General features: G+C 34.3%; 1 protein-coding gene, 1 long non-coding RNA gene and 1 pseudogene across 2 annotated transcripts; 2 read left to right on the top strand and 1 right to left on the bottom strand.

Moving 5' to 3' along the window:
* Positions 1 to 392: 392 nt before the first annotated feature.
* LOC128126637 (uncharacterized) lies at positions 393 to 2,520 on the bottom strand. The gene is made up of 3 exons (XR_008224607.1): positions 2,281 to 2,520; positions 780 to 937; positions 393 to 599 (listed from the first exon to the last, which is right to left on the bottom strand). It is a non-coding gene; the product is annotated as an uncharacterized LOC128126637 (long non-coding RNA).
* A 4,350-nt stretch (positions 2,521 to 6,870) lies between these two features.
* On the top strand, positions 6,871 to 10,336 carry LOC111881929 (uncharacterized; annotated as a pseudogene).
* A 794-nt stretch (positions 10,337 to 11,130) lies between these two features.
* LOC111881935 (early light-induced protein 1, chloroplastic) lies at positions 11,131 to 11,847 on the top strand. Its single transcript, XM_023878314.3, has one exon. It carries the CDS (start codon positions 11,194 to 11,196, stop codon positions 11,716 to 11,718), a length of 525 nt encoding a protein of 174 aa, XP_023734082.1. The 5' UTR covers positions 11,131 to 11,193; the 3' UTR covers positions 11,719 to 11,847.
* Positions 11,848 to 16,274: the final 4,427 nt, after the last annotated feature.

Genomic DNA, 16,274 nt, shown 5'->3' on the forward strand with positions numbered 1-16,274 from the left:
ACGTTAACCTGCAAACCTCTGCAAAAACAGTACGGGTTAAATGATAATATAATAATAAAATTACATATGGCAGTTGTAACCTAATCAATTTAATATATAATAATAATAATAATAATAATAATAATAATAATAATAATAATAATATAAGATATAATATAAGAAAAGTTATGATTTGTAAAGTTAGCCGATGTTTGGATTTGCTGACATCACGGGAATCAAGCTTTCCTAACGAAACAACTTCACCAATAACATCTACAAAATGATAATACAATATGTCAAAATGATGTAAAATTAAAGAATTAAATATAAGATGCAATTAAATAGGGGAAACATTTACCAATTGAGTTATTAGATGTAGCTGTTGCAGAAATAATGCTTTCAAACGATACACAACAAAAGTCATATGTTGTTTTGGACTAAAAAGTTAGACAATCATTAACAGTTTTTCGTCCATGCAAGTTTAACTTGGAGAGTACATCACTTATTTTAAAAATGTATCTGTTTGGAGCTATAGTGGGGGATCGGATGTAAATTGCTTTATCTTCTTTCAGTTTTAAAAGTGTATCTCTTGGGTAGACACTTGCTCGGATTTTTGTACCCTATTCACATATCGTAAGAATATTATATATATTGCGAAACAATTGTATATTAATTTATATAAATTGGTCAACATTGAATCAATTATTTGACCATGAATGATTTTAAATAATATTATTGGAATGAGCAAATAAACAAAAAAAAATAATTTTGAATAATGTAATTAGAATAGGATATTTTACCATCTCATCCATTAATATCATTTCAAGTGCTTTGACAATACTAGGGTTAACTTTGGATAATGATCTCCACAGCCGGATAATACACACTTTTAGTGTTTAATCATCCCTCATGTTGTCTAAGTCTTTGATCAAAGTGACATTTCTATCTGCCATTGTCACTATAATAGAAAGACATAACATATTAAGAAAAAATAATGGAACAAAATTACACAAAAAATATAAAGACAAACATAATTACAATTATGTCCCTGGAGTAGTAGGCGGATAAAAAGATTCTGAATAATACAATAAATTATTATAAAACATTCAAACATATTCAAACAAACTATATACCGCTGCTGTGAAAATTACCAATATGTCCCTGGAGTTGTAGGCGGATAAAAAGATGAAAAACAAACAGGGCATTTTCGTCCATTGAACTTACTTATAACATGAAAAATAAAAGTACAATGCCATTATATGTAATATTTTCGAATTTTGTTGCACATATAATTTTTTTTTTTGTACTGTACTGTTGGAATACATTTTTCTTTCCTTCTGTTATTTTACTTTGTAACTATTGGAACTAATGTTTATTATGTTATATAAAGATAAGCATTGATGGAAAGGATACTATTAGGGAGGATGATGTTGATGAATTGACTTCCAATTCCATAGTTACAGATTATGAAATATCAAGCATATCAGGTTCAGAACTAAAATAGAACAAAATTACACAGAAAGACATAACATATTAAGAAAAAATAATGGAACAAAATTACACAGAACATATAAAGACAAACATAATTACAATTATGTCCCTGTAGTAGTAGGTGGATAAAAAGATTCTGAATAATGCAATAAAGTATTATAAAACATTCAAACATATTCAAATAAACTATATACCCCTGATGTAAAAATTACCAATATGTCCCTGGAGTAGTAGGCAGATAAAAAGATGAAAAACAAACAGGGACAACCTCAGTGATTCAAGCATATCAGGTTCAGAAAAAACAAAAAACAGAGAATTAGATAAAAAGATGAAAATACATTCTCCATATTTTACAGATTTACAGATTATGATATATCAAGCATATCAGGTTCAGAAAAACAAAAAACATAGAATTTGACAGCCTCAGTGATAAAATCGGTAATTATAAGTAAAACAATAACATACAACGTTAATGTGGCCTAAGTCCTAATTCATATAAATCTGATTATTTACCAATCGCAGGCGTACCTTCAATAGTTCAATGGGATAGACTCGAAGAAGCAACGTAAGCAGTAAAGCAGATTGCGATGGGGGTAGAGAGAGAGAGAGAGGGCATGCCGCCTGCGATTGGTAATTTGCGATGGTATCTCTCGACTAAGAAAGGGGAGCGATAGATGAACAGAACCATATTCAGACGAATTATGATTGTCAAATAAGTTTTTGATCGTTCTTTTGCAATTAACACAGACATTGAGAAGCAGGGGATTACATATACACAATGAGAAGCAGAATTGAGAAGAAGAAACTTACCGAATGATTGAAGCCGCTGATTGAATATCTAATAACTGAAGTATGGATGATGCTTGATTGTTGGAAGATGATGCTGTAAAGAATGATTCATATTTGTATGCTTCAAGTATATATTGAACATAATAAGATCAAATCGACCTAATAATCAAATTTAAATGTAATTGATATGATTGATATTGATACAATAAAAAGATGCTCTTAATCGGGCATATAACGAAATTGATTCAATATTCCATTCGATTTCCATCCATATTCCAAATTCCACATTCAAATTGCCATATTTCCATATCTAATTTCCGTATGTAATGCTACGTGAAACCAAGCAGGGGTAAAAATGGGATTTAACATTGGCAAGAAAGTGAATTTTTGTTAGGACACGTTTCAAACAGGTTTTGTTTATTAGATAGGGAGATGTTATGAATCTTGGTTATGATAATACGAATATTGTATGCTTGTACTTGATTTACGATCGATTATGTGGGGTTATGCATAGAGGGCAAGGGTAGGACCTAACACTTAGCATGAAACCCTATCCAGATACATTCGAGCCTCGTTAGTTGAGAAATACCTTCTAGGAAAAGAGATTAATCCATTTACGAGTTGATCGGTCTTTCTAGATGCCCGTGCGACACATTGTACGCGTACACTTCGGTGTTTGCGGATTGGAGTGATGTTGGCCATTCGAACGAGGCTTGTACAGACATCACGTAGGTGTTGGGAGGTGGCGGACGAATGCCACTGCTTGTACCAACACCAGAACGGCACCGCGATGTACTTGTACATTACATAGTCGGAGTAGTGAAAGTGGAGTCTTGGGGTCGGTGTGGCAGGTGGGAGTCACGAACCACCTAAAGCACTTGGTTGTCCAGACACACAAGTAGCGAACGGGTTTTCCTTTTGGGTTAGGTATTACTACGAGACTACCTATGCCTATACGATTATGATACATTTTTTTTTATATGATGATATACGATTACGATATGATTATGCATGAAATACAATTGATGTTACATAAATGAATGATATGTGAATGGATGATACAAAGTTGAATGATTGAATTTTATGTGAAATATGATTGATTATTGATTGGTATGTGAATTTTGTTTATATGATTAAAATATGAATGATTGACCCGTTAAGGGATGGTATGTTTTCCCTTTGATTGTGTACAAACTCTTATTGGCTCACGAAGCATTTGTTGACACTTGTTTCTTTGCTTTGTGCCTTTATGATTGGTACAGGTAGCTTAAGAGCTTCGCTTGGTGAGATGGGGTCATTTTTTGGTAGTTTATCCTTAGAATAAAGATGCCACTTGGAAACGTTATTTATTTTTTGATACTTATGCTTCCACTACAATTAAATACTTTTGATATTTTGGTTTTAAATTGAACGTAACTTGGTGGTTTGAAATGTTTTTAAAATAAATAATGTGTACACTCTTCCGTTGCATTTTCCGTTAAAAGATTTTAAAAATAAATGAAATTTTTTCGCGAAAAATCATGACTTTACAATTAAATCCTTAATAGATTAAGTCCTTAACAGGTTAAGTAGGAACACTTAACCCTAATCGTCATTTTATGTGAAAAACCCTAATTGGGTTTGGGTTCTTATTAGGTCACTTATTGGACTGAGTTGTTGTGGGCCTTTGTGGGCCAATTGGGAACATATTTATGGACTAAGGAAATTATTGGTCTTTAGGATAAGGCCCGTTGGAAAGGCTTGGGCCCAATTTGGAAAATTGGGCCATAATTAGGCCTTGATGATTATGAGACTGGATTAAATGGTTGGGCCTTAAGATAAGCCCATGTAGAGGTTTGGGTCCAATTTGGAAAATTAGGCCATATGTTGGGCTTTGGTCCATAGTTTGACTTTTGGGCTTTTGGATTGGGCCTTGGAGTTGAATAAAGCTAAGTCAGGGGTAAAATAGTCTTTTACCCTAACCATGGAATTATGGTTATGTATTGGAACCCAATTATTAATTGGGTGTCGTTTTGATGTTGATAGTTTAGGAACCTATCAACCAGCAGCTAAGATTTTACCCGTGGAACTTGAGCAATGCGAAGTGAGTCTCCTCACCATACCAACGGGTCGAAGGCACCAATGTCAGCCCATTTTATGTTATGTGATACACTAGCTAAAGTTGTATTATGTGGCATGTTAGCTGGTTATGTCATAGGAAGTATGCTAGTGGTATATGTGGTATGCTTGTATGGAAGACCATGGGAGAGCCCATGGCACCTGGATGTAAGACCATGTGGAGAGCCTATGGCTTTCTTACTATGTTTTAGTGTTAATGTAGATTCACTATTGATATGTTTGGTATGCACGTATATGTGGTATGCTAGTGATTAAGTGATATACTAGCTGACTATGTGGTATGTGGTATGCTAGTTGTCTTTGTGATACTTGCATGAAAGCCCATGGGAGAGCCCATGGCACCTGGATGTAAGACCATGCGGAGAGCCCATAACTTTCTTACTAAAGACCATGGGAGAGCCCATGGTAACCAGATGTAAGACCATGTGGAGAGCCCATGGCTTTCCTATTAAAGACCATGGGAGAGCCCGTGGCATTTAGGTGTAAGACCATGTGGGGAGCCCATGACATCCTGGAGTAAGACCCTGGGGACGAGCCCACGACATCCTTATATGTTTATATTCATGGCTTATATGATTGATATGACTTATGTGGATATGTAGCTAATATAACTAATAAATATTATGAGATTATGTGGATTGTATGAGGTATGCTCTGGGGAATTCACTAAGCTTCGTGCTTACAGTTTTGTTTATGGTTTCAGATATTTAACTTTAGGAAAGGAAGGGCTCAGCTTGACCGCAGCGTACACACCCATGCTTTCCACAATGAATGAAATGTTTTAATTAACAATGTTTTGGAATGATTGGAATAAATGATATCTATGTTTGGGTTATATTAAAAATGAAATTGTTACCCCTGATTTTTGGGTTGTTACAATGATATTCAATTAAAACACAGGTCTTTTGGCCTAGCACTATCATATGTTGGAAAAGTGACCCTTCCTAATGTTAGAAAAACGGGTTATTTTGATTGCTTGGATACCATTGAAAGTCATGATACACTTTCAAATTGAATTATTTTGATGGTACAATCAAAATATCAATTGGATAAAATTCAGTGACAAACAGAGAATGAAAATGTTATGATTCTTGTGTGTACCAGATTTAAATAACCAAAAAGGGATATAACTCCTTATCTGAAAACTATCATATTGACATTTACAAACTGCCACAAAACCGTCACTAAATTGACTTAGTCAGCTTGACAAACAAGAACCACATATTTAACATACAAAGCAAAGAGAAAAAGTTTCCTAATACTTGTAAAAATCAAATGATGTAAAAAAATTAGATGTCACAAAATCTAGTATTAACATAGATTTAATAAAACTGATAGATTACTTGTTTATATATCGTAAAAATTTATTCCCAAGGTCATCCTTAACTCACTAATAAATTTTGGGAGTAACGATATAACAATATCTATTCGGTACTCCTTTGATAAAATTTTGAATTTTGTGTGGTCAATAAGTCGTATTTTTGGATTGCTAATAGGAGTAGAAAAGCTAAAATCATTTGGGTCTATGAGCTTCGTAATCCTATTTTAGCTTGCACTCTTATGTAATGCTATTTTTCCTTGCTTCCTGCTAGTTTTTATAAAATTTTATGCTGTTCCAAAAAAAAAAAAAAAAAAAAAACTCCTCTAATATATTGGTCGGTCGACTTTGAGATACAATTAAGAAGGTTCTCTAGCCACATCACACATCATCCTCCCCCAATGACCACCACACAATAATATCGATTTGGTATAGACCAACAACTCTCTATTTCCCCATCTCCCTTAAATCAATCTTCACTTCCTTACTTTTCAGTTTGTTTTTTAATATTCATACATAGAAACTCATGTTGGAGCAGTTAACACACATAAATGTCCTTAATATTGGAATCCCTCACCAACAAAGTAGCATCGTTAAGTAACTAATAAGTTAGAGACCATACGTACAAATTAGCCCAAACCATAGGGACCATTCGTGTAATTTACTCTTCCTCTTAATATACATATTTTTTATTAGAGACAGACCGCTGTCATCCTCAATATAATACATGTGTCCCCAAGTCCATTTTGCAATTCTTTTTGGATTTGGCAAACTTGTATATACAATTTCCTCTCTTTACTTTTCATATGTCATAACCTTTGCTTTAGTTATTGCTTTCTTCTTCCAATTTCTTGTCACCTTGTAAATATTTCTTTGACCTCTCTTCTTTCCCAATTGTCACTACTTAATAGAAATTCTTTAAAAGGAGTTTCTTTATTTTGACCTTGAACCTTCTTGCTCCACCATTCCGATTATTAGCTTAGCCTTTCATCCTTGACGGATATGGCCTCCTGCTACAATTACCATGTAACAGAGCCGGCCCAAAGCAAGTTCATCCAGTGCCTTTGAACATGGCCCAAAAAATCAGAGGGCCCATTTTTTTTCATTCTTTAATAGGGTATGTTCATTTGGCCCAAAAAATTTAGGTTATATCCATCTATATACTCAGTTAACGAATGCAGGAAGCAGGCAAGAGGGAGCAGGAACTCAATTTTCGGGAAAAAGAGAACTCTTCGGTTTCTTCATTGGTAACGCACGCATGGATAATAGGAATCATCATTGCTGGAACGGTAACATCAATTTACATTCATTTATCATTCATTCTATTCCATCAATTTACCTTCACTTCTTATTTCTTCCTTCTTTATCTTCTTCTTCACTGATCAGTTTTTACAAAGATTACCAACAATTTTAGAAGATTCAAAAGAAGAAATTCAAAGCCATCAAATTTCGAAATCAGAAGGTTCAATATCAGAATTCAGAACAATCAAAATTCGAAATAAGAAGCTTCAAAATCTTACAGTCTTACAGTCTTACAGTTTGAGTTTCGAAATCAAAGGTATAATACTAAAATTAAACTTTAGTTTATTGTTTCATGGGTTTGTTTTTTCTAATTGAGTAATTTGATAATTTCAGATTTCTTATCGGTTCTTCTTTTTTCATTTTCTTTAATTCCAAATTACTAAATCAGGATGAACAATCAACAGTGATATCAGTTTTCAAAAATTTGAACTTAGAAGGAACAAGGAATTGAGGTAAATTCTAATTCAGATTTCTACTTTTTATGTTTTTTTGTTTATGATAATTTCGAATTTGTAAGAACTAAGAAGTAATTATGAATTTATGATCTCATCATTTCAGATTGCAAATTTTCTGATTTCCTTAGAATCATATTCTTGTTTTTTTGATTTGAAGTGTCGATGATAATAAGGTAATTTTTGGATTTCTTATATGATATCATTGCAGATTTTGTGATTTCTTTAGAAGCATATTCTGATTTTTTTTCTTTGCAGTTTTGTTACATTCTTTTGGTGATTTGAAGTGTGGAAAATCTGAACCAAGAAGGAATCTATAAATTGGAAGTCATAAATAAGGTCGTTTCTTTCTTTTCTATAACTTATTATGCCTCCTAAAATAAAAAAATATGCATCTGGATATGAAAAACGTAAGAAAAAACAAAAAATTGAAGAAGATAATAAAACTCAAGCAGGATCTATGGATAAGTTTATAACAAAAAAAACACAAAACTTTACGAAAAATGAAACACAAAATGTTAATGAAGCTAATCTTGATAAAATGATAATGTTGATGTTGATGTTGATGTTGATGTTAATGATAATGTTGATGTTGATGTTAATGCTAATGTTAATGTTAATGTTAGTGATAAAGTTGATTTTAATGATAATCCTAATGTTGTTGTTGATGATAATGTTGATTTTCACACTTTTGATATATTTGATCCAAGAAATCGGGATGCTCTTGATTCTAGTATGATAAATATTTTAGTGTTGAAAGGTCCTAAAAGAGATTTGTCTCTTACAAAAGGTCCTAAAGATAAATATTTAAGAAGATTTTCTGCAACATATTATACTAAAACTTTACCAAATGGGGGAAAATGTGATAGAGATTGGCTTGTTTATTCTAAAGAAATTGATAAAATTTTTTGTTTTTGTTGTAAAATATTTCGAAAAGGGTGTCGGAAGGGTCAATTAGCAAATGAGGGTTTTAGGGATTGGATACATCTTAACACTAGAATTAAAGAGTATGAAACTAGTATGAAACATGTTAAAACTATAAATACTTGGTATGATTTGCGTTTAAGATTACAAAAAAATGAAACTATTGATAATGCGGCTCAAAAACAATTAGAAAAAGAAAAAGTTCATTAGAGACAAGTTTTGTTGAGAATTATTTCTATTGTGAAATTTCTTGCTAAACATAATCTAGCTTTTCGTGGTACTAACGAGAAATTGTATGAAGATAACAATGAAAATTTTTTAGGCTTATTTGAAATGTTGGCTGAATTTGACATGGTTTCTTATAACCATATACAACGTATTACAAATGAAATTGGTATCCATAAACATTATCTTGGGCATAGGATACAAAATGAATTAATACTTTTGCTTTCTTCAGAAATAAAGTCTATGATTATTAAAAAGATAAAAAATGCAAAATATTTTTCTATAATACTTGATTGTACTCCTGATATAAGTTACCAAGAGCAAATGACTATTATTTTAAGATGTGTAGATGTCTTGTCAAATGTTGTTTGCATTGAAGAGTCTTTTTTAGGGTTTTTAGATGTAAATGATACAACCGGCCAAGGACTCTATGATGTTTTACAAAATGAATTGAATTTGCTTGATCTTGACATTAATAATGTACGTGGACAAGGTTATGATAATGGATCAAATATGAAAGGAAAACATCAAGGAGTCCAAAAAAAGCTTTTAGATATAAATTCAAGGGCTTTTTATACTCCTTGTGGTTGTCATAGTTTGAACTTAACTTTATGTGATATGGCTAATACTTGTGGTAAAGCTAAAGGTTTTTTTTGGAACAATACAACGTATCTATACAATTTTTGCAAATCCCACTAAGAGATGACAAATTTTAAAAGATAATGTGAAAGGGGTAACTCCTAAATCGTTGTCATCCACTCGTTGGGAGAGTCGTGTTGATAGTGTTAAAGCTATAAGATTTCATATACAAAAAGCTTTACTTCAAGTAGCCAAAAATGATAATGATCCAAAAATAACAAGTGAAGCTAAATCCTTAGCAAAAAATGAACTTGACAACTTTGAGTTTATATTGGCATTAGTAATTTGGTATGAAATGTTAAACACTATTAATTTAATTAGCAAACAATTGCAATCAAAAGATATGTTTATTGATGTTGCTATGGAAAAAATAATGGGGTTAATTTCGTATTTTAAGGAATATAAAGAAAATGGGTTTTTAAATGCTTTACAAACCGCAAAAGATATTGCCTTAGAAATGGGGATCGATCCAATATTTCCTAAAAAACGTGAACCTAAAATAAAAAAACATTTTGATGAGATTTCAAACGACACTTCTTGTAGTTTTTCACAATCCGCCCAAGAGAAATTTAGAGTTAAATATTTTATTTATATTGTTGATCAAGCAATTAGTTCTTTAACTACAAGGTTTGAACTATATCAATAATATGATAAAATATTTGGCTTTTTATTTAATTCAGAAAAATTGCTTTCATTAGATGATATAACATTAAAGTCTTGTTGTATGTCTCTTGAAACTTCACTCAAGAAAGATGAGCAATCGGATATTGATGGAAATGACTTATATGTTGAATTAAAATTACTTTTACATCTCTTGCCTAAGGAAAAATTGACAGCAATTGATATTCTAAATTTTTTAAAACGTGTTGATTGTTTTCCTATTACATCTATTACATATAAAATTATGTTGACTATTCTTGTTACTGTTGCATCTGCAGAACAGAGTTTTCCAAAATTGAAGATTCTGAAGTCCTACTTAAGATTTACAATGACTCAAGAACGACTTAATGGATTGGTTTTGATGACGATTGAGCGTAATATGTTGGATAAAGTTACTTATGAAGATGCTATTGAAAAAGTTTATTTCAACGAATATTAGGAGGATGACTGTTTTCAAGTAGAAGCTAATTTTTTTTTGTATTATTTTGAATGAAATTTTAATTTTATGTATTTGCAATAGAAAATTAAACTATAATTTTTTTTTTGCTTAAATTTTGAGATCTTTCAAATTTTAGAGCCTATTTTTTGTTAAATCGCACATGGTCTTCAATATCTCAGGGCCGGCCCTGCCATGTAGACCGAGACCCCTACTTGTAACTAACCTTTTCGGTCCTAATAGATACACATGTAAAAAACTAATAACTACTAACTAACTATTAATTATTTAATATAAAATACAAATAGAACATCAATGATAAATATTAAAAGGGTGTTGCTAAATTGACACCCCTTAGACACCCTATAAACACTTTTATTAAAAGTCAATTTATAATAAACTATTCACAATTTACTTTTTCAAAAAACAATGCAAATTAACTAATAAAAAAATCTTAAAAATCAAATAAGGTTTCAACATGAGAGAAATTATATTGCAATAAGTTTGTTGTCAGGTGAGGAATACAATGCATAAATGATTTACAAAATCGAAAGTTCCAGACACAAGTTAAAACTTAAAACCCTAAAAGACCACACAAATTTCAATCGTCGACATACCCCACCACAAAGGCACAAACAATCAATGAAACAAGTGTAGATGTAGAGGCCTTTTTCACCACAATCACCCTTCATCGGCCATTTCGAAGGCCACGTGAAATGTCACTAACGTGGCCCTCTAAATATCCACTACTTTGTCTTTAACCCCTCCCCCCTCCCTTATAAAACACTCCATCCTCCTCCTTAATCACCATCACCAACAACCTTCTCTCCTCCCTCAAAAGTACCACCATCTTTTCCGACATGGCTACTTCTTCAATCTTCATGGCAACTCCCATCACACTCCTCAAGAAAACTCCCACCTTCTCCGTCAAATGTATGTCACAAACACCTCAAAGCGGTGAACCGGAGGTTTCAAAACCAGCAACCACCCCAACACTACCACAGATCAACATTCCTCCTCCTCCGCCACCTGCTCCAAAGGTCAGCACGAAGTTCTCTGACGTGTTGGCGTTTAGTGGACCTGCACCGGAGAGGATCAACGGAAGGTTAGCCATGATAGGGTTTGTGTCGGCGATGGCTGTGGAACTGAGCAGCGGTCAAGACGTGTTCACCCAGATCGGCAACGGCGGTGTTGCGGTGTTTGTCGGGACAAGTGTGGTGTTGACGTTGGCGTCGTTGGTGCCGTTGTTTAAAGGAGTGAGCGTGCAGTCGAAGTCGAGTGGACTGATGACATCAGATGCAGAGCTTTGGAATGGGCGGGTTGCGATGTTGGGTCTGGTGGCTTTGGCTTTTACTGAATATGTTAAAGGCAGTGCCCTTGTCTAGATAATGTAGCATAAACTTTTCTATTACAGAATTACATCTAAGATAGGCAAATGTATATTCTTTTGAATATTTATGTGTATCGATTTACCATACATAGTTCAAATCATGAAAATCATGTTTTTTTGATAATATAGTATAAAACAAATATGATCAATCAAATCGAACGATTGTGGTATCTTTCAATATAAAATTCTTTTTACAAAAATAAACAAACAACATACTAAGATAATTTTTTGAGGAATGAACCTAGATTAGCAATATAAGAGTCAAAGTCTACAAAGATATTGACATCCTAGTTTCACAACTTCCTCTTTGAATGTTGAAGGTGATCATTAATTCAGACTGAATATGTGGCTAAGTCCAGCCTAGTCAATTAGCCAATTTAAGTTGACAAGTATCCAAAATTCAAATAAACTACATGGCTCAATTTCAAAGAAAACTGAAAAATGACTAATGCTCACAAAATGATCACCGAATCAATTTAGGCTATGAGGAGTGGTCACATTCAAACCACCGGAAAAACGCTGCAAAGTCAGTGATATGTCAACTCCATCACCTTCTAAACATTGGAAACAATTACCACTCCGTGTCATTTATATTTTCATTTTTTTTACATTAGATTAAATAAAAAACATAATTACTAACTTAAGTAATCATTTTACTAATTAAAAAATCAACTAAACATATATTAATTTTCAAAATTAAATAAACATATATAGTATATATAGTTGAGGGTTTAACTTAATTCAAAGAAAAGTAAGAGGGTATAATAAGATTAAAAGACATAATTTTAGAGACCAAATTTGTAACTTTAGTTAAAGCAAATATGAATGGTCTTCTTCACAGGTCATTGCTCAATACCATTTTTTTTCTTTTACTTCGATGGATACAAAGGAAAAGGGAAAAAAAGGGTCAAATAAATGACCGTTATTGTTCTTGCTTTCTTATCCGTCGTCTTCATCCGTCTTTGCACCCACATTACACCCAAACCACCGGCCTTAGGGGTGGTGGTGTTCACGTGTCCTTAGGCCGGACACATCAGCAAGATGTGTGAGTTAGTCCTCCCACTCCGATTAGCCTTAAGCACTTATTAAAAGCTAGTCTATTTCTTGTTAGGTTGAAATCTAATGTTATCATCAAATCTATACAAGATTGAGATTGATATTATAGTAACAATCTCCCAAAGAAAAATAATATATTTAAAAGAATATATATATATATATATATATATATATATATATATATATATATATATGAATTATGCCCCAAGAAGTACTATGCATGAGTATAAGATTACTATTATCTTTGGATCCATTAATTGATAACTAAGCATACTTCAAAGTTACTATATGGTCGTATGAGACCCGCGAATAGGAAATTGGCTGCACCCTTGGCCCGATTCGAAGGCTAAAACCCAAAAGAACCATGCACATGATTCGAACCAAGTGCTCTAATGCTATTTTGCCCAACTTACATGAACTACCTCCATACACATACTTAAGAAACCCATAATCTCATCCAGATAGAGCAGGAATGCCAGAGATAATCGGAATAATACCTCAATCAATTACAAAAAACATCCGCATTATCGGTTGAAACAAGATCCCATACTTGATTGAGACTGAACGGATTCCATCGCTACACAACTAGCTCGAGAAGACTTCCACGGATCTCGAAAGTTGCCTAAACCTGAGTCTGCTATGAAATAGGTTCCCACTCCACCATTGAGGGTAAACACACTTGAAGCCCCAATGGACATAGATCATACTAAGCTTGATAACAGATCAGCCTGACCACTACATCTCGACTGACACAATTAAACTTCCAAGTGAACTTTTATTGATTGATGAACCCCACAACCAGTGGTCGAGGACACTTTAACACTTAGTCCAGAGAATCAAGACCACATAGAACTGAACATACCCACTCATGGAAAGATCCATCGACCAACGTCTGCCCAACTAATATGAAAATAGTAATCCAACAACAAACTGGGAAATCCCTCAACAGCTAAAAATACTCAACCTGAGAATCCCGATTCTCCTCCACTTAGGGCTTAAACTACCATTCACTAGCGCTAAAACCAAATCATAAATCAAACCATATTGAGGATATACTCCCTTCCTAACCCTGGAAGTTACGAGCCTCTTCACTCCTTCCCCGAACTCGGAAAAAATGAAAGGGCATAACCCTAGCCATTGATAATGACGTTCCAAACCAACAATCAACCACTTCCAACTGTAAAACCCAAGTCAATCTTAATCATCGTCCCCTTCACGAGTCCCGCGACTCGAATACCCGACCTCAAGCAAAACCCCCGAGGCCTCAAACAAAAAAGCTCCCTAGGTCTGCACCAAACAAACAAAATCACTAACGCCACTGGGGCTCAAAACACTTACCATATCCATCCGCATGTCGGAGCATCCACAAGCAAAATATTAACAGGAACATAAACACTGCCGCGAATCATGGTATCCAACCATGCTATCTTCACCGACCAACCCTTAGAATCCCCAAAACCTTCCTTGATTAGATTATGGATCCTGTGCTTCAAGTAGTACTGGCCCAATACTACCTTCCATACCTATCCATACTTTCCTCAAGAATCATCCCAAGTCTTTTAAGTCCTAGTCATAAAATACTCCTGAAACTTGCTTAACAATGAAGCAACCACGCTAAAATACTCACCTACACTCCCTCTGCCATCAACTGCTGATAAACCCCTACCAATGCCAGCTAACCACTTCATGAATACAATTACACACAACCAAGCTTAAATAATCCTTCGAATAAAGGGCTTAGCCCTACAACGATTGGACTCAAACGAGAGCTGCACAATAGGTTTGAGTCCTTCATTCTAAGATTATTTAACCTTCATAGCATGTAATTTTATTATATTCACTTGATGGTTAACTCCCATCAACATGGGTCCCACAAAGCACAAAGCAAGCAACATTCGGGTAGAGAAGCCGACTGCGACTAAAACGCAACAAAATCAGACATATCCTCATAGAAAATCCTCGATCTCAAACTCCTCGCACCACGAGTGCGCCTTCACCCTGCTCTCACTCTCCCCAGAGTGGTTAATCATTCCTCGTGCTTACCCGCTATACACTGCACCCACTCATGAAACTTCCACCAACCCTACAACACTCGTGTATGCTAGCCGTACATAACACTGGATCCTATAGACAGTCGAATATCTGATCCTACTCTAAGCCCTTCATCAAACAAGAACATGAAATAAGGCCAAACCAAACATTCTCAGGCTATAGAATCTTAGTTATGTACAACTATGATGTATACACTAAGTAACTGTAGTAGATGATGTCAATTTCATTTAAGGAAGAACCCTAGGCTATCAGACATCATATAATCATGCAACTTTGTCATGCAATTCCTGAAGATCCCTAGCCTATCACTACCATGCTATTCTAATATTTCACAAGATCAAATAAAGTGTGGTAATTTGGGGTCTACTTACTAGCTCCGACTGATCATACACATCGTATCCTCTTTAGTTTGAAAGTTATTTTTAAAACCTTTACTTTGAAAATTACTTTTTTTAAAACACCTTTTCCTTAGTTTGAGACCGGATTCACACGAGTTTTCCTCCCATTCACTCAAACCAAGGCTCTGATACCAACTAGTAACGTCACAAAAATTTCAACAAATCTAAACCTTTCAAAACAACCCATATGTTAACAAAAGTGATTTGATCCGCAGGCACTCTGCACGCCTTGAACTCCCGTAATGAGGGAGTTCGAGCCCCAATCTGACCCACAGTGATCTCAGATCGGAAAGAACAATCCGCTCCTCCATATCCTCCATGATCCCCTCCTTGACGGTACTGAACCCGATCTCGAACCTGAACCTCCTCGCGTAGCCATCATAATCTTCAACTGAAAATACAACATAGAAAGAAATTGATAAGGAAGTTCAAAGGGATTTCTCCCCACTGGACTCCTTAAAGCCTTCAGGTATGTCCTTGTCTCGGGTACAAGTCTTGTGCTTTTAGTAGTACGGACCAAATACTACCTTCCACACCTACCTGTACATTCCCCCAAGGCCATACCTGATACCTCCAATTCACCAAACCATAGATAAAACATGACCTACGAAACACAGCACATACACATATCTTAGAATCTTCGGGGATTTCTCAATCCTCATAGAACCAGAAACCTCAATCAACACCGCATGTTGCCTTATGCATGCAAGTTATACATTAATAGAATCATAGAGACTGTCAAATAAAGTTTCTACCCTAAGACCACAACCAAACAAGGAACAAGAAGTAAGGCAGAATCCATCGTTCTAGGGCTATAAAATCCTAAACATATACAACTTTGAAAGCATACACTTAGCAAATAACAACGTCAACATCGATTCCAAGCATTATATTCATAGCATTGAACTCTCCTAGGCTACAAGGCATCTCACAAATCAGACAATTCTCATAACACCTAAAGGTATCCTTAGCCCTATTCTAGCATGCATTTCACACATTAACATACTAGTTGCAATTCATAAGCATGGTTAAATTTTTGGAAACA

The sequence above is a fragment of the Lactuca sativa genome, chromosome 6, assembly GCF_002870075.4.
Source record: "Lactuca sativa cultivar Salinas chromosome 6, Lsat_Salinas_v11, whole genome shotgun sequence".
Taxonomy (NCBI): Eukaryota; Viridiplantae; Streptophyta; class Magnoliopsida; order Asterales; family Asteraceae; genus Lactuca; species Lactuca sativa.